At 36.3% G+C, this 19441-nt stretch overlaps 1 protein-coding gene across 3 annotated transcripts in view; it reads left to right on the forward strand.

Annotated features, from left to right (window-relative positions):
• The window catches only part of LOC120777967 (F-box only protein 32), a 56577-nt gene extending 38557 nt beyond the window's left edge, over window positions 1-18020 (forward strand). For all 3 annotated transcript variants that reach the window (XM_040109587.1, XM_040109589.1, XM_040109586.1), the window contains exons 3-6: window positions 13663-13946; window positions 14279-14460; window positions 16882-16974; window positions 17056-18020. In XM_040109587.1, coding sequence (XP_039965521.1) covers window positions 13663-13946; window positions 14279-14460; window positions 16882-16974; window positions 17056-17445 — 949 coding nt within the window. In that variant the 3' untranslated portion in view covers window positions 17446-18020. The remainder of the gene's footprint in view (window positions 1-13662; window positions 13947-14278; window positions 14461-16881; window positions 16975-17055) is intronic.
• Window positions 18021-19441: the final 1421 nt, after the last annotated feature.

Here is a 19441-nt window from a genome sequence, read left to right on the forward strand (position 1 = left end):
AGTTCGTTAACTTGTCTTGAATTTAATATAAAATTTGTTTTAAAACAAGAAAATTTGTTGTTACAAACTGCATACTTAATAAAAGAGTATTTTCAATTTTATTACTAATTACTCATGAAGTAGACCCTATATAGTATGTATATTAAAAATATACTTAAACTATATGCATCGGTCTTTCAGCTCAAAACCGTTTCAGTAATTTCGTTCCAGCCGTGACATTGGCTCGATAAATCCTATCTGTAGGCAATGCTTTATATAGAAGTGTGTTTAACAATTAAAATATTTTTATTTATTTATTTATTTATCCGCCAATTTCTCTTCTTCTTCACTGGCGTAGATAACGCTTACGCGGTTATAGCCGAGTTAACAACAGCGCGCCAGTCGTTTCTTCTTTACGCAAGGTGACGCCAATTGGAGATTCCAAGCAAAGCCACGTCTTTCTCCGCTTGGTCCTTCCAACGGAGTGGAGGTCTCCGTTTTTTTCTGGAGTGTTTTCGTCCATTCGGCCGATATGACCAAGTCAGTGTAGACTCTGTCTTTTAATTCGCTGAACTATGTTAATATCGCCGTAAAGCTCATCGTTCCATCGAATGAGATATTTGACGAGGGTAACGCGTAAAGGACCATAAATCTTCCGCAGAACCTTTCTCTCGAAAACTCGTAACGTCAAGATGTTGTCATCGTCCATGTCTCTGCACCAGAAAGCAGGACGGGAATAATGAGTGACTTATAGAGTTTGGTTTTTGTTCGTCAACAGAGGACTTTACTTCTCAAATGCCTACTTAGTTCGAAGTATCATCTGTTGGCAAGATATATTCTGCGTTGGATTTCGAGGCTGACGTTGTTGTTTGTGTTGAGGCTGGTTCCAAGATAGACGAAATTATCTACAACTTCGAGGTTATGACTGTCAACAGTGATGTGGGAGCCTAGTCGCGAGTGCGACGACTGTTGGTTTGATGACAGGAGATATTTCATCTTGCCCTCGTTCACCACCAGACCCATTTGCTTCGCTGCCTTATCCATTCTGGAGAAAACAGAACTAACGACGCAGTTGTTAAAGCCAATGATATCAATATCATCGGCATACGCCAGCAGCTGTATACTCTTATAGAAGATGGTACCTTCTCTGTTTAGTTCTGCAGCTCGAATTATTTTCTCCAGAAGTAGGTTGAAGAAGTCGCAAGATAGGGAGTCGCCTTGTCTGAAACCTCGTTTTGTATCGAACGGCTCGGAGAGGTCCTTCCCGATTTTGACGGAGCTTTTGGTGTTGCTCAACGTCAGTTTACACAGCGTTTTAGTTTTGTGAGGATACAAAATTCAGACATCGCGCCATAAAGGCAGTTCCTTTTCGTGCTGTCAAAAGCAGCTTTGGAATCGACAAAGAGATGCACCACTTCGATTCTCTTTTCACGGGTCTTTTCCAAGATTTGGCGCATTTTGAATATCTGGTCAGTTGTTGATTTGCCAGGCCTAAAGCCACACTGATAAAGTCCAATCAGTTTATTGATGGAGGGCTTTTATCTTTCACACAATACGCTCGATAGAACCTTAAGGAGACTTATCCCACGGTAGTTGGCGCCGATTGTAGGGTCTCCCTTTTTGTGGATTGGGCAGAGCACAATTATTATCGTTGGGCATGCTTTCGTCCGACCATATTCGACAAAGAACCTTATCAGTTCTTCGCCGCCATGTTTGAATAGCTCGGTAGGCAATCCATCGGCCCCCTCCGCTTTATTGTTCTTCAGATGGGTAATTGCTATTCGAACTTATTCATGGTCGGGCAATGGAAAGTCTGCTCCATCGTCATCCATTTGGCTTGAAACGTAGTCAAACTCGAACTTTTTTGTAGTATTACGATTTTCAACTCTGTTGCAGTGGGTCTGACTAGAATATGTAGTGGTTTAACAGTATTAAGGACATATGTATATTAATTGAAAATGGGAAAATAAACTATGTTATATAAGATTTTAAACTATTTTCATTAGTTGTTTTGAAAAAATACATAATAAAGTGAAACATTTGTTGAACTTCTAGAGAAAACTCCCGCGGCTATACGAGGCAAGCTGACAAATAAATTTAATGGAATGCAGGAAATGTCGATACTAGTCGATTTACTTGATTTACTTTAACTTCCATTTAACTGAGTAGAGTTGAAAACTGTAATAATTTCGCGTAATCCTCAAAAGATATTTAATAAGTACTTTTTGCTATATCCTTAAATATAGACAAATTTTTGTTAAAATTAAAATAGTATATTAATATAACATGTTGCTACAAAGTATAATAGTTTTGTTCACCTAACGGTTGTAACGGGGTTTTAAATAGGGACGGTACAAAAGTAGACCAATAGGGACAGCAGACGACGCCATTTTTTTCCCGCTCCTTTGACATTTCTCTTCAGTAAGGTTTGCCATTTCATCATGGAAAGATTATTATTATTAGAATTTACTACCGAAACTCGGAGTCAGTGACCTCAACTTTAAGATCTGGTTTTTCAATAAGAGCGCTACAAAAGTTTATTAAAAAAAACGGTTTGGGATATCAATGAAATTCTTTATTCCTGAAATTTAATATTATTTCATCATTCTCAAAATATTTTTTGTTGGTTCCTTTTAATAACAGCATATGCATTACTATGATATATATACATATGTAATACCATGAAAATTCTCATTTAGATTGATTTACATGTGAAATGAGTCTTTTTTACATGTTTTTTGCATGGATTATTTTTTTAAATTAATACCGGCGCATGAACATTGCGAAACATAATAATGACAAGTCCAACTTTAAGACGCAAATGATACGGCGGCATACCAAGCCTATCCAAAGAATTTAGAAATTCCACTAGATAATTCATGGCTTCGTCTTCATTGTCAAGACGATCGATCTATTTGTATGAACGCAAGCCTCCCAGTATTACTTTGAATCTTCTAGTTTAAGTCCTTCAGACCTGATCTCATCTCGATTAACCAAATTGCAATATCTACATTGATTTAATTTTTGAATGTTAATTAGACAATAGTGGCGCATATAGTACGATCCATGTGTTGTCAACTTCGATATTCACTCCTCTTAATTGAATGCTGAATGTTCTGCCATTGTCGTCTAGTGAGCGACGCCGATACAGTGGATATCCATAATTTCCAGTTTGTGCTTCCGAAAGAAAAGCACGTGGATAGTATTTCGTGCACTTATTGTCAGACATACAACCCGAAGTGAGATTGTGTTGTCCGCAAGGTCCATGAACCATATTGGTTTCTACCACTTCGTATAATTCTGGATCTATCTATGAAAAATCCTCAAAACACTTCTGTTAAACACTTAACGGAATAACGGCAGATTCATACAAGGGCCTGCCTTTATTAAGGATCTAAAACTGACACTGACAAAAGTAAAACGGAAAGTGTCACAAAATCTTTAATTCAGATATAATTTAACTTAACAATATATATGTATAATAAAATTGTCAGCTGTGAAAAGATACAAATTTAAAATAATTTTACAAACATGGCTAAGCGTCTTTTAGCACTTCTATTGTGACAGCTAAAAAGGGCAATTTTTGCGAATTAGAAACTAACTAATTTATCAATTGCTTTAAAATTAACGAATACATATTTTAAGAATACGCAGTAAAATTTTGGAAAACAAAATTAAAAAATTATCTCTGGCGATTTTGTCCGTACCATGACTTATGGTTAAAAAAAACTCAAAAACTTTTAAAATTCAAAAAAGGGGAATTTACTTTAAATTGTGTCATTTGTCGTCGAGTAATCGTTGCAGTAAGTTCGAAAAATGCTTTTCGACAGAAATGCTTTTAGAGGTAAACAGATAGGGCTGATTGAATTGAGATATATGTACGAAAAATATTTAAATATGTAATTTAATTTTTTACTTTGGTAACCCAACTTACGAGGCAAAAAAAACTAAAAGTTAATTAATTAAACATAAAAAGAATTACTACCTTAAAAAAGAAACGAAATTTACCAAATATTACAATACACAAGCTTTTAAGAACACTTTTTTGAGAGTGCTCCTTCATAGTCTTATGTTATAAAGTTGTCATTATTTTACCAAACACCATCAGCGACTTAAAAAATATAACGAATGCAAAATATAAGAGGAAATTATAAATAAAACCCAAAATATTTAATTATTCATCAACATTTATTTTGTCGCCTTTAAAGTAATCCCCACCATATTTAACACACTTATGACAACGATTTTTCCAGTTCTCTGAAAAGTGTTTCATAAGCCCTTTTTGGGATGGCCTTCAGCTCCTTCAGCAAATTTTGTTTTATCTCTTCAATCGAATTCAGTTTGAGGAACAAGAAAAAACCACCCGGAGAAAAATTTGTAAATACGGTGGTTCATCGATAGCATTCATTGCGTTTTTGGTTTTAAATTCGGTCACAATCGTACTCTTTTTGAAAAAAGTTCAGCTTTATCGGGACGAGTCTAGCAAGAACGCGTTTCGTATCCAAAATGTCCACCAAAATCATTCGAACGGACTGGCGAGCGAGGTGTATTGCCACCTCTCTAATACTTGCCTGACGATTTTCAAGCACTATATTCTTCACTTTTATATATTTTCATCAGTTGAAGAGGTCGAAGGTTGTTCAGAACGAGGCATGTTTTCTACGATCTCTCGATTGCCTTTGAAGGCTGTGTGCTTTTTGTCTTAATGAATACATTTTTTTTATAGTATGTAATGAATACATAGTGTACCAACAGATTTGTTTTCTTTTTATGCCCTAATTAAGAAAACTAATGGATGCATATCCGAAGAAGAAAATCGAAGAAAAACATTTTTAAAAATAATCAAGCTTAATACGATATAATATTTTTCGATTTGAAATAAATATTTTATTTTTCAGCTTTGCAATAATTTCTGTGTTACTTTTACTTCTCAATGTGTAATATACATTTTTCTTTAAAATGTTTGTCTAATTTTGAAATATATTTTACTCTGCAAATCTGTATTTATTTAACTTAGCAAATTGAACTAAAATGTCAAGCTGCCACATAAATTTGTTGAACATATTTTAAGTAGCATTAAGGCGAGACAAAACTTCCGTTGCTTCTTGAAGACACGCACAAACATTACATGCCTATTTATGTACAAAAACGCACGGGCGTGCATACTTATTATAGCTATAACTATGTAATTTTGTATTATTGGGTCCATCAGCATGAAATTGTTGTGAAATTGCAGCTGAAAATAGAATTCGAATGACTGAAGATGCATCGCTTCGCTTAACGATGAAAAAAAAATTAATTGTAATTTATTACAATTCTAATTGAGTACATTGGAAAAATCTTAGATTTGAAAACATTAAAATATGGAGCCATAAATATGCATTATGTACATATACATATGTATAAGTTTATAAATTGTATGTATATATATGAGTAAGTAGGTCACTTCCCAATATGAAAATGACTGACACATTTTCAATGTACTTGAACTAGTTTAGAAGGGGTGGAATGAGAAAAAAAATACAATCTTTACAAGCAGTATATATGTACATATTTACATAAATAAATCTAACACGACAGAACACGATTTGCCTCAAGCTGACTAGGCTGCTGCAGTTTTGGGTAATTGAACGTGAAATTGATGCAAAGATAATACTTGAAGAATAACGAAACGATGAGCGATGAATTAGAAAGTTTTAGATTTCTATTCAAAACCGTATCCATATTTAGTGCTCAAGGTTGTCTATGTGAATAGTGTAAACAATTTAGGATAATTTAAAACTATTCAGGAAGGCAAGAATAATACTCCAAAAATTTGCCGAAATTGCAAATTAAAAACAAAATTTGCTGAAGGTCACCCAATCGAGTCTTAAAACAAGAAAAAACGTTAACTTCGGTAGCACCAAAGCTAAATACCCTTCACAGGTGCATTTCTGCTAGTAACTATGTGTTTAGTTTGTATGGCAGCTATATGCTATAGTTAACCGATCTGATCAATTTCTTCGGAGATTACATTGTTGCTTTGGAAAATAATATATACCAAATTTCGTTAATATATCTTCTCAAATGTGAAAGTTGTCCATACAAGAACTTGATTCCGATCGTTCAGTTTGTATGGCAGCTATATGCTATAGTTAACCGATCTGAACAATTTCTTCGGAGATTACATTGTTGCTTTAGAAAATAATATATACCAAATTTCATGAATATATCTTGTCAAATGTGAAAGTTGTCCATACAAGAACTTGATTTCGATCGTTCAGTTTGTATGGCAGCTATATGCTATAGTTAACCGATCTGATCAATTTCTTCGGAGATTACATTGTTGCTTTGGAAAATAACATATACCAAATTTCGTTAATATATCTTGTCAAATTTGACAGCTTTCCATACAAGAACTTGATTCCAAACGTTCAGTTTGTGTGGCAGCTATATGTTATAGTGGTCCGATATCGGCCGTTCCGACAAATGAGCAGCTTCTTGAAGAGAAAATGACGTTTGCAAAATTTCAAAACGATATCTTAAAAACTGAGGGACTACTTCGTATATATACAGACGGATAGACAGACAGACGGACATGGCTAAATCGACTTAGCTCAACATACTGATCATTTATATATATACTTTATAGGGTCTCCGACGCTTCCTTCTGGGTGTAACAAACTTCGTGACAAACTTAATATACCCTGTTCAGGGCATAACAAAATTTGCTGAAGGTCACCCAATCGAGTCTTAAAATAAGTGTAGATAAAATTGGATTAAAACATGAGCAACGTCTGCTAAAATGAATACGGTTCTGTTGTTCTTATCCCTTTACCCGCCTCTTTCTTCTTGCTCATCACTCACGACACGACTCATCAGATGTTGTCATCGTCCATGCCTCTCCACCATATAAGCAAGATGGTGACTTATCTAGCACCTGTTGGCAAAAGTTATTCTGCGTTGGATTTCGAAGTTGACGTTGTTTTTGGTGTTAATGCTCGTTCCAGGATAGACGAAGTATTTGCTACAACACAAAATCTCAAAAGAACGAAAAAGAGCAAAAAAGAAATACACTGTAATTTTTTTTCACTGACTTGCAAAAAACAGGCCTATTATAAAGATTTTGTTCATCCAAGGGGTCGATGTACATTGTTTTTGATAAAATGTCGAGATTTACCTTTTCCGGTATATTTATATGTATGCAGTATAAACCAAAAAAATATTCCTTTGCCCTTCAGTCACGACTCGTATCGAAAATGCACTCGCATCTACACATATGTATGTATGTCTATATGTACGTACATATACTTGCATGTGTGTGCTCATAGTGAATTTTGTAGGTTACTCATACGACCCGCTATGCTCTCTGCCCGCTTTGCCTTATCATTTGACCTACTTTTCTGCGTTTTACTACCTATTTTCTCCGTCATTCTGCTTCACTACATTCGCATAACTAGTTTATTTATGTAGTGAGCAGGTTTTTCTATTAATTACTGAATAGGTTACTGAACATACCCATACAGACAAATATGTACATATGTATACGGCTGCTGCTATTCATCCTCGTATTCGTTTTATTGTTTGCTAATGTCCTTTAAACATCTGTAGTTATTGGTTGTTGTTGGCATTTGCTAATTCTATAACTAGGCTCAAGTATGAATTCAACTGCTTCGGCGCAAAGTTGTTGGCTAATTTGTCACGTATTTGTATGTACATATACATATGTACCATACGCTAAAATATATTTGTGTATGTATGTGCTGTGTATACTCATAATTATGCTAGCACCGCAACTGCAATTAAAAATATGATTGAAGTGACATTAACAGCCAATTAATTGACGCTTTTAGTAGAAGCGTGTGAGCAAATCAGCTGCTTGAGGTGAATTCTAGACTGCATAAGTGGAATGCAAATGGCGTAAATGAAGAGCACTTTCTTCGCTCATTAACTGTGTATAGATGGGTGTGTTTATATATGGGCTTGCATCAAGGGCAACTGGTGAATTACAAGGAAAAGTAAATGCACTGCGAAAATCAAGGCGATTGCAGGTGTACTTTTAATCTTTGCGCACATGGCGGTAAATGAACTTAATAAGAACGAATATAAACTATATATAAACAGACATACATACATACATATTTTAATACACATATAATAGGTCTAGTGAAAAAAATCCATTATTTTTGCTTTAAATTAAAGAATGATCCGATTTAGATCCAATATGCATCGTTTTGTTCGAAAACTTGTTGCCAGTCAATTTCATAATGCCACTTTCACAGAAACCCTGGTCACTATTGGCAAAAAACTTGCATTATAGTTTCTAATAAGCACTTTCTGAGGCGAATTTTTCACCAGCAAAATCATTGGGCTTAGACAGGATCAGACTATAGGTGGATGCATAAGAACCTTCTAACCAAGCTTCCGTAGTTTCTGGTGAGTCACTCGTGTGACACCTTTACATCGAGTTTTTTTTTGGTTTCAAACTGTTTTTTTTTGCTTTGTTTTGCATGTGTGAATGACAAAGTAGTATTTACATTGCCGTCATTTTCGACGATTTTCATTATTTTTACGGAACTGACAAAACCAAATTTAATCTTGCCTTCTGCATAATCAGGCCCATAACGACTATTCACACTATCAGCATGCTAGCTTGAGTTTTCGTCTTTATAGAAGAAAAACTGTAAAATATGGCGTATTGGGCAGTCGGAAATGGCCTCGCCATTAAGGGGTTATTCTAGTCTAGAAATCAAATTTTGGGCAGTTTTTTTGAAATTAAAAAAAAAAACCAAAAAATATTTTTACTATTAATTTTTTTATGGTGGTTTTATTGATATCTTAAGAATACAGAAAAAAATTTACAAAAAAATATTAAAAATTAAAATAATTCGAGGGGGGGGGGAGAGACAGATGTAAAAAAAGAATGGCGCATCCTGGTGACATTGATCCTGCCTCTCCTGGTGGTCTGAAAAAAAAATCAAAAGAAATTCTTAATCAGTAAGGATGCTGTTATATGTAGTCCCTACCTCAGGCAACACGAAAAAATTTTTTTTTGAAAAATGGCGACTGCCTGAAAATAAAAATCATTTTTTACGCTTTTTTTTGAAATTCCTGAATTTTTTTAAAATATTAAAAACAAAAATTTTGACACGATGCTGGTAGAAACGATAAAGGATTATATAAAGAAGGTTCACACAAAATTTCAACTAAATCGATTGTATAGAACTTGAGATAATGCCGGTACCGTGCGGAAAAAAGTAGGTACTGCGTCGCTAAAGCAACTGTAGCTCTTAAACTAATTTTAATTTTTAAAAATTTTTCAAAATTCTAGAGCAGAATACCCCCCTACCCAAGTAAAACTGAGATTGTTTTATTTACTAGAAAATAAAAGATCCCGGTGGCACCGATGCCGCTAATTAGAGACATTCGCCTGCGGCTTATACAGTGAAATATCTAGCGCTCATTCGGGATATGAAGCTTTCATGGAAGCCGAATATCAAAGAGAGAGCAAAACAGGCATCGAGTACCTTATACTGCTGTAGAGGAGCTATTCCCAAAGGTGGGGTCCTTTACCGAAAGTGGTCCTCTGGTTATACCACAGTCAAAAGGCTCTAGAAAAGCCAACACTTGCAAAGAAACTGAAATGTGTTCAACGGGCGACTCTCATCAGCATGTGTGGTGCATTAAGGTCCCCTCAAACCATGACACTTAACGTTATCCTACCCATAATGCCCGTAGACATCGTCGGAAGGTGTATGGTTGCGAAAGTTGCTATCATACCCAGAGGATATGGGCTCTTAAAAGAACACGTATCTGAACACTCGGATATCCTCACACACTTTGACTTTATATCGCATCATTGGATCATGGAGTCGTCATACCGAACTTTGGTGGCGTTCACTGTTGGTCGAGGAGCGCTATCGATAGCATGGTATAGATGCCGGGCCATACCGAAATCGTAGGAAATTGCAAAGCTGGTGAGCGAGCAAGGAAAACCAGCCTAGAACCATTATCGGTAGAATGGAAGCGGGTCGGTGCTACCATATTCTCTTGTGTTCTACTACTAGATAGCTGGGCTTCACGGAAGCTTGGCCATCGGTGGGCCAAGAAGAGCCCACGATCGCAAGAGATCTAGTGATCTATTTGGCCTCAGTAAGTCTAGACTCTCACTAGCTGTGGGGCTTTTAACAGGCCATTGCTGTATTGGTGTCCATGCTGTGAGGTTGGGAATTTTACCAGACGCCATCTGCAGAAGCTGTATGAGAGAAGATGAGATGGAAACAACTCAACACTCCCTTCTTGACTGTCCCGCATTTGGTAGGTCAGGCCTTAATCACTTGTGAGCGCATATCTTCAGGCATCCCACTAAACTGGAGTGGAAATTAAAAGCCTGTGAAAATTTGTATTGGCTACTAAGCGTGTTGCTAATTTCAGCTTCACAAATGACTACATATAGCAGTCCACGTGCGATCTCTTTAGATCAGCCTTCTAACCTAACCTATTATTTACTGTATTACTATATTTTTAAAAATTAATATCGCAGCTGCGAAATGTACCGAGTTCATTCTTTTGTTTCTCATAAAATTTTCAGTCATTTGAAGTTTTAATACTTCACCAATAAATATATATGTAGTTCTCACTATGCTACACTGTGTAATTTGCAGCCGGAACATCACAGACTATTAAAATATGCAAAATTTAGTAAAATATTCGAAATATATTTTAAAAGGAGGTCATCTGGAAACTTTGGAATACAAAAATAGTACACTTTCTTTTTTTGTTTTAACAAGCGTGTGCATTTGGTATACCATATACGCATTTTGGTACTAATTCATCTCTCACAACCCGTTGGAAAACCCTTACATTCCACACATACTCTCACCAATAAATTGCTGATAATCTAAACAAAAATACACAGACTCGCTCTATATGCAATACTGACGATGTCTTACTGCCACACTACGAGTGCGAGTATCTGTCAACGCTGCCCGGTGAGTAGCAACACATTGCAATGGAACAAATGTTGCACATAAATCATTCAACCGAAGTGGCAACAAGCGTGCATTTACCTTCTCATTTCCCATAAGTCTTAGTTTTTTATAATTACTTCATTTTATTTTTAGTTCAATGTGTTTGTGCTTTCGAAATGCATCTGAATTGGAGCTAGTAGTCTTCAGTCTGTCGATCGGATGAGGATATGGTGCGTTGCATACACTGCAACACTCATTGCAGCGCTAACTGTATATTTAAGTGTAGCTATAAATAAATGTATTGATATAAACAGTTCTACAAAGAAGTACGAATGTGCCATATGAGTCTAGAGCTAGCTGGGCAAGGGCAAATATCTACGTATATATATAAATCAGATGACTGAGTCATTTAAATATTTACTCCCAAACAGAAAGTGGCTAGCAAAAGAGCCTACTTATTAGAGATCGTAGGTTCCAAACCAAAAAGGGGTTCTCGAACGCCATGTTGTGCTGGAGAAAATCAGAATGATACATTTTTATAGCAGACAAATTCAGCTTATGGAGACTTGTATTCTGACAAAGCTTTGTAAAAAGCTCGCAATTAATAACTTATAAATTCTTTCGTCATGATACCGACTTGTGGTAAATAAATGAAAAGTAAAGTTTTTTCTATCCATAAAGAAAAATATCGGGTAAGAAAATAAGCGAAAGTTATAGGTATATTGTGTAATTCAACGAAAAATGTCTATAGTCTTCTTCGATTTGCCACTAATCCTCGCATAAAGTTTAGTTTCTGCTGTCAGGTTGAGAAATTCGAAACCAAAAACGGAGTTATATGGCTGAAGGAATCCGAATACCTTATTGATTATAGCTTAATTTATTTTGCGCCAATTGATTGTTCGATTCACTACTCGCCAAGTTCAATATATGTTATAATTAAACGGAGTTCTCATAGTTTCTAATTTTGCCATCAGGAAGGTCAAGTTGAACTTTCTGAAATGAAGTTAAAACTGCATTTATCATCGAGAGTGGTTTGAATTTGAAAAGAGAGCTTTGTACTTTCACATAGGAAGTCTAGGTTGTATATTCTAACCCGGGTAAAAATTTGTTTCGCGTTTCATTACATTTTTTTCTTCATTTATTCTTTTGGTAAATTTAATTCTCCTTGAAAATAAAATAGAATCCCTCAAAAGAAAATAAAAGGAAAGGTGAGGAGCTTAAATATCAATAGCGCATTCTTAGTTTTCATCGAAAAGTTCATACTTGGTGCTTCCCAATATCTTCTTTTTCTTTATTGACGTAGACACCGCTTACGAGGTTAAAGCGTTTTTTCATCCATTTGGACCACATGACCTAGCCAGCGCGGTCGCTGTTTCTTAATTCGCTGAACTAAGTACATATGTCAATGTCGTCGTACATATATCTCGTACAGCTCATTGTTCCACCCTTCTGCGGTATTTGCCGTTGCCAATGTCGTAACGCCGACTCATCAGATGTTGTCATCTGCCCCTGCACCATATTGGGAAGACTTGTAGAATTTAGTTTTTGTTCGTAGAGAGAGTACTTTACTTCTCAATTATCTACTCATTCCGAAGTAGCACCTGTTAGAAGAGTTATACTGCGTTGGATATCGAGGTTGGTGTTAAATACTGTTTCCAAGATAGATGAAATTATATACATACAATGTCAAAGTTATGACTGACAACAGTGACGTAGGAGCGCGATTGGCTCCTTTGTCCAACCTGGAGCAAGCAAAACTAATGGTGCAGTTGTTATGACCAATGATATCGTTGTCATTAGCGTACGCCAGCAGTTGTACACTCTTGTAGAAGATTGTACCTTCTCTATTCAGATCTGCAGCTCGAATTATTTTCTCCAGCAGTAGATTGAAGAGGTCGCACCATAGGGAGTCGCCATGACTGAAATCTCGTTTGGTATCGAACGGCTCGGATGCTGACAAAGCTTTTGCTGTTACTCAACGTCAGTTTACACAGCCGTATTAATTTTGAGGGGATACCAAGGTCCGACATGCCGGGGGCTCCTTTTCATGCTGTCAATAGCAGCCTCTTTTCACGGGTCTTTTCCAAGATTTGTCGCATGGTGAATATCTAGTCAGTTGTTGATTTTCCAGGCCTGCAGCCGCACTTATAGAGGCTAATCAGTTTGCTCACGTGGGTTTTAATCTTTCACACAGTACGCTCGATAGAAACTTACATACGATCTTGGAGAAGCTAATCCCACGGAAGTTGGCGCAGTTGTGGTCTCCCTTTTTGTCGATTGGTCAGAGCAAACTCAAATTCCAATCGTTGGGTATGCTTTCGTCCGACCGTATTCAACAAAGAAGCTAATGCATTCTCTTTATCAGTTCTTCGCCGCCGTGTTTGAATAGCTCGGCCGGCAATCCATCGGCCCCCGCCGCTTTGTTGTTCTTCAGTCGGGTAGTAATTGCTATTCGAACTTCTTAATGATTGGGCAATGGAACGTCTGTTCCAACGTCATCGATTGGGGAATCGTGTTCACCACCTCCTGGTGTTATACTTTCACTGCCTTTCAGCAGACTGCGTCTAACTTCCCTCTGCAACTCTCAGTATCTAGCCCATCCTGCACATGTTAGGGTCGATTGTAACAATTACTTAGAAAACATGAATAATGCAACTTTTGAAGAAATATATTTTATATACTTCTGTGAAACCCGGAAGCTTTTTAATTTCAATTTTATCACACTTTTTTCCAGACTGTCATCCAATTCGGACGATAGCTTTGACGATGATACGGATGAGGTTATCGTGCCGCCACACTGCCACATTACGGTACGTTGTACACGCGAAATCGCCGGCTTCAATGGACTTGGCGAAGTTGTGCGACGTCTAGACTTTCGCACTTCATTACGTAATCACAAACGCTTCCACTATATTTGTGCGCTGCTGCGATTGTTGGTCTCTCACAAGGGTATCGTCAACTTGTCGGGCAGCGCGCAGCGGGTGCTGATGCAAATTGTTGAAGATGTGGCCACACATGGTGAGTTAAATTACAAGCAAAATGTAGTGGCAGCAATTGTAGTTGAAAAGTGCATATTTCCGTTTGCCAATTAAATTGTTGCAACTTCAACATTTAATGATACCATTGTTGCCAACTAGTTGGCAGGTCTTTTAGTGCCGTTAATTTAATGACATTTATTGAAATAACACATATTCATAAAGTATTTTTCTCGTTTTCTTTACATTATATTTGTAATGGACATCAACTATGTTTTAATCCGTAAAAAACCGGTAATTGGTCCGCGTCACCTACGTACAACAATAAATTAACCATTTATGCGACGTTTCTTTTTGTAACACTTGACTTATCAGTCAATGACAGCCAACAGCATTTGAATGTGCTGCGGGGTTTGGTCATACAACTGCAAGAGATTGTGTTTCAGGAGAGCCAGAAGTGCTGGGGGAAACCGCTAGGCAGCACCAATCTGTGGCAGGAGCATATCGAGACTATAAAACGCATACAAAATGTCGCTAGTCAACTCGAAATCAAAGAGGTGAGTGCTTGCATATACTAACTTACATATGTATGTATATATGAACATATACATACATATATACATATACTATAATATAATTACAGTTGTTAAGCGGAAAATGGCATATCAATTTGCATCCAGTGCATTTTTTATTGCTCCTTCGTGTTTGTTTTTCCCGTTTTTTCGCTATGAGTGGAGAAGTGCAAACTCAGTTTAGCGGCAGTTATGCAGGAAATTGCTGTTCTATATTTTTAAGTGGATTCATTAGCCAGTTACCCATGGCAATGATTGGTTTTAATCTTTAACACTTTGTTGTTTTTTTTATTGAAAATAGTAATTTTCTAATAGAACTGCATTGAACTGTGGGAAGTACGTAAGAAAAAATATTCAAAAGCATTCATACGGAAAGTCCCTAACGTGTATATCGTTTACACAAACCACATAGATACAGCTTTTGGTATTGCTCAACGTCAGTTTACCCAGTCGTATTAGTTTTGCGGGAATACCAAACTCAGACATAGCAGCATAAAGGCAGCAACTTTTCGAGATTTGAAATCGACGAAGAGGTGGTGTGTTTCGATACTATTTTCACGGGTCTTTTCCAAGATATGGCGCATGGTGAATATCTGGTCATTTGTTGATTTTCCAGGCTTAAAGCCACACTGATAAGGTTCAATCAGTTTATTGAGGGTGGGCTTTAATCTGTCAAACAATACGCTCGATAGAACCTTATGTGCAATGTTGAGGAGACTTATCCTACGGTAGTTGGCGCAGTTTGTGGGGTCTTCCTTTTTGTGAATTGAGCAGAGCACACTTAAATTTCAATTGCCGGGCATACTTTGTTCCAACCATATTCTACAAAGAAGTTAATGCATGCTCCTTATCAGTTCTTCGCCGCCATGTTTGAATAGCTCGGCCGGCAATCCATCGGCCCCCGCTGCTTTGTTGTTCTTCAGGCAGGTAATTGCTACTCGAACTTCTTCATGGTCCGGCAATGGAACGTCTGCTCCATCGTCATCGATTAGGGAATCGGGTTCGGCTTCTCCTGGCGTTGTACTTTCACTGCCATTCAGCAGGCTGGAGTAGAGTTCCCTCCATTACTCCTCTCGACCAGCTTGTCAAGCTCTTCATACGCACGCATTTCGGCCTCTTTCTTTGTTTGTCTGCAAATGCGTCACGCTTCCCTCTTCAACTCTCGGTATCTATTCCCAACCCGCACGTGTTGTGCTCGATCGTAACGTTGCGAGGTAGGCAGCCTGTTTTCCGAAAACCAATGGTTTTGGTAGCAGCTGTACGTAAGGAGTTTGAAATGCCGTCCACAGTTCCCTTATACCGACTTGTTGACGAGTGCCTTCGTCGAACGTCGAACCTTGCTTGTGTTTGTTGACGTGTGTTTTTTGCTGCACAGAGGCGGGTGCGAATCTGGGCTGCAACAAGGTAGTGGTCCGCACGCACATCTAAAACACTGGAGACGTGTCTTCCGTCTATCACAACATGATCGATCTGGTTGGTGGTTTTTCGAACCGGAGACAGCCAGGTGGCTTCATGAATTTTCTTATGTTGGAATCTAATGCTACAGATAACCATATTTCGATGTTTTATCGTGGAGGCTGAATTTACCGACCGTAGTGCCAAAGATACCTTCTTTGCCCACCCTGGTGTTAAAGTCGCCAAGCACGATTTTGATATCGTGGCGGGGGCAGCTCTCATAGGTGCGCTCCAAGCGCTCATAGAACGCATCTTTGGTCACATCGTCCTTCTCTTCCGTCGGGGAGTGGGCACAAATCAGCGATATTTTGAAGAACTTCGCTTTGATGCGGATTGTGGCTGCACGTTCATCCACCGGTGTAAATGAAAGTACTCGGAGACGGAGTCTTTCTCCCACCACGAATCCCACACCAAATTTTCGTGCCTTTATATGGCCACTGTAGTAAATGTAAAATGGACCTAATCGCCTTAGTCCTTGTCCCGTCCATCGTATTTCTTGGACGGCGGTGATGTCAGCCTTCATTCTAACGAGGACATAAACCAGCTGGGCAGCGGCACCTTTCCGGCCATTCCAGGTGCATGCCCTCAAATCGTAGTCCTTATTTCATTTGCCATGGTTGTCATCAAAAGGGGGGCTCTCATCCGAGTATGTTTACGTTTCTTGATTGGTTTTTTTACGTGGCGGGTCCCAAACCCAGCGCACAACCCTGTGGAGGGGATGTTTCGCCTTCTCACTTTAGCTCGCCTTCAAACGGATGTTCTTAGGCTACCCTGAGGATACTTGGTCAAAGACCGGAAGTCGTGAGCTGCTTGAGCCATATGTAAAAGAATCGTTTATTTACACCTTAAGTTGACTGGATGTTGTATTTGTTAAAATTTCTATAAAGTCTATAAAATTATTTCTCTTCATAAGAGAACAGTCAGTTAAAATTTGTTTTCTATTCTCTCCAGCCCGGTCCTGAAATACGTCCAAAGCTGCACGACCTACCTGAGGAGTGCATACGTGAGATTATCTTGCGCATAGCGGATCACAAAGATCTCGAAGTGAGTATGCAACTTTAAGACAATTTTAATCACTTAGTCATTCGAAATAATTTTGAAACTCTCTCTCGTTATTTGAATTAGGCCTCCGCCAACGCTTGGCCTACCATGGCCACATTGGTCTCGGAGCAACGCATATGGCGCGAACTCTGTCGCTTTCACTTCAAACAGCCACAAATCAATTTAATACTCGATCTTAATAACATAAAACTAATGAACGAGGTAAAGGACTGGAAAAAGATCTATCATCAGTTGCGACGCACTTACGGTGTCAATGATGACTATCAGTTTGCCGAAGTGTTGAAACTATGTCGTATATGTTCGTGTTTATTCTGGCCATCGGAGGGTCATCCGTGTATAGCCGATGAAATGCCTGACTATAAGCAACGCTTGGAGGATGCGGCGGGTGGCGGGCAATTGGTTGTGGCACAGCCAGTGCCACCGGCACAATTTCTGAAATATTTCTCACTGTAAATACTTAGCATTGTAAAATAATAACGTAACGTAACGTAAAGAGAAAGGTAGCGTAGCGAAGTGATAAGGAAAGGAGGGTTCGAACTGATTATGACTTGTTAAAAATGTGGCTATGTTGCGCAAGTGTTGGTATATAAAGAGCGATTTTAGAGGCAGCTTGGAAATCTGGTGCACTGTGAGTAATAGGAGAGCGAAATATATATTTACTGATGAAAACAAACTGCTTAGCCTCTAGAACTAAAAATAAAATGTAAAAAAATAAACTATTAGACAAGGCAACTTGCAACAAAGTACAGTGATAACTTGAAATTATTACAGATATACATACATATGTACTATTTTATTGTAATGATTCAGCTACTTAGTGAGGTCTATTAAATTTGATGTTTTTAAGAATTACTTTTTTATTTTATACAACAAAAAAACTCAAAATGTTTTTATTAGTTTCGTAAGCAAGGGAATAAAGAGAAGAATGCTGACTTGGCTGAATTATTTGTATCGGAAAAGTACTCATTACATACATACATATACATACATACATAAATAAAAAAACATATAAGCATTTTAAACATAAATCTTGTGTTTGTTTTTAGTTCAAAATTTTTTATTTAAATATAAACAAATAAAAAATAATTTGAAATAAAATAAATCATAATTAAGTAAGGGGGAAAAAATAATAAATAATAATATGAAGCGAAATAAAAATAAATTCTTTTAACATAAAAACACGGTAAACTGAAACAATAAAATAAAATAAAATTTAAATGAAGTAAAAATTACAGACTTACAAAAAATAATGGAATAAAAAATTAAATTAATTAAAGAGATTAAAATGAAAAATATATAATAAATTATATGAAATTAAACAAAAATATAGATCGGAAGAGCACAAATAAAAAAAAAATGTGCTCTTCCGATCTAAATTATAAAAAATACTGTAAATAAAATTAAATAAAAATTTAAAAAATAATATTATATATAAAATAATAATAAAATTAAAAAGTGAAACGAGTGTGTAGTAAATAAAACATAAAATACATTTTAACTATAGTAAAAATATGTAATAAAAAATTAAATGGCATAAAAACGTTAAATTAATAAAAAATATGAAATAAAATATATAAAAAATAATTTTAAAAAAGTAATTAAGTTATTAAATAAAATGATGAGACAAAATAAAGTTAAATAAAATAAGGAAAATTTAAATTGAATTAAATGTTAAAATATCCTATACATAAAAAATACAATATAATAAAATCAAATAATATAAAATATTGGGTAGTTGAAAAAGTCTTTTCATATTTCTAATCAAACTTCTACTTGTATTGTTTTTATATTTATACTATTAAATAAATAATACGTACCATTTTGGTCGACCACGTTTTGCCATTTTTCCGGTAGCGAGCGAAACTCGTTGTGCTACACGAACTGATACAGCATCGTCTCTGTGAACTTCACAAATTTCATTAGTGGCTTGCGTGGCATTCTTCCCTTTTTTATATAAAAATTTCAATATGTAGCGAATTTCTTCATTATTTCCAGTCATTTTTGAACAGCTGTAAGTTTTTTTCAAATTCCCCGAATTTTATCTCACCTTTTCATCATTTTATGGTATGACACAATGTGATTGGTAGCATTGGAGATATACAACTGCAACGACATCTATTGACAAAATACGAAAAGACTCTCTCGACTACCCCATATACATATGTATAAAATATCCAACAAAATAAAATAAAATATAGTAAAATGAAATTAAATAATATGTTAAAGTATGTAAACATTAAAATAAAAATAAAATGAAATCTAATAAACTAAAAAAAGTAATAAATCAAATCCAGCTAAATTAAAAACAAATTCAACACAAAAAAAAATATTATTTTATTTACTTGAAGTAAAAAATATGAACAAAGTATGCGAAAAATTAAAGTTATAAAAAATAAGAAAAATTTAAATAAAATTAAATTAAATATTAAAATATCCTATAAACGAAAAA

This window comes from Bactrocera tryoni, chromosome 5 (assembly GCF_016617805.1).
Source record: "Bactrocera tryoni isolate S06 chromosome 5, CSIRO_BtryS06_freeze2, whole genome shotgun sequence".
Lineage (NCBI taxonomy): Eukaryota > Metazoa > Arthropoda > Insecta > Diptera > Tephritidae > Bactrocera > Bactrocera tryoni.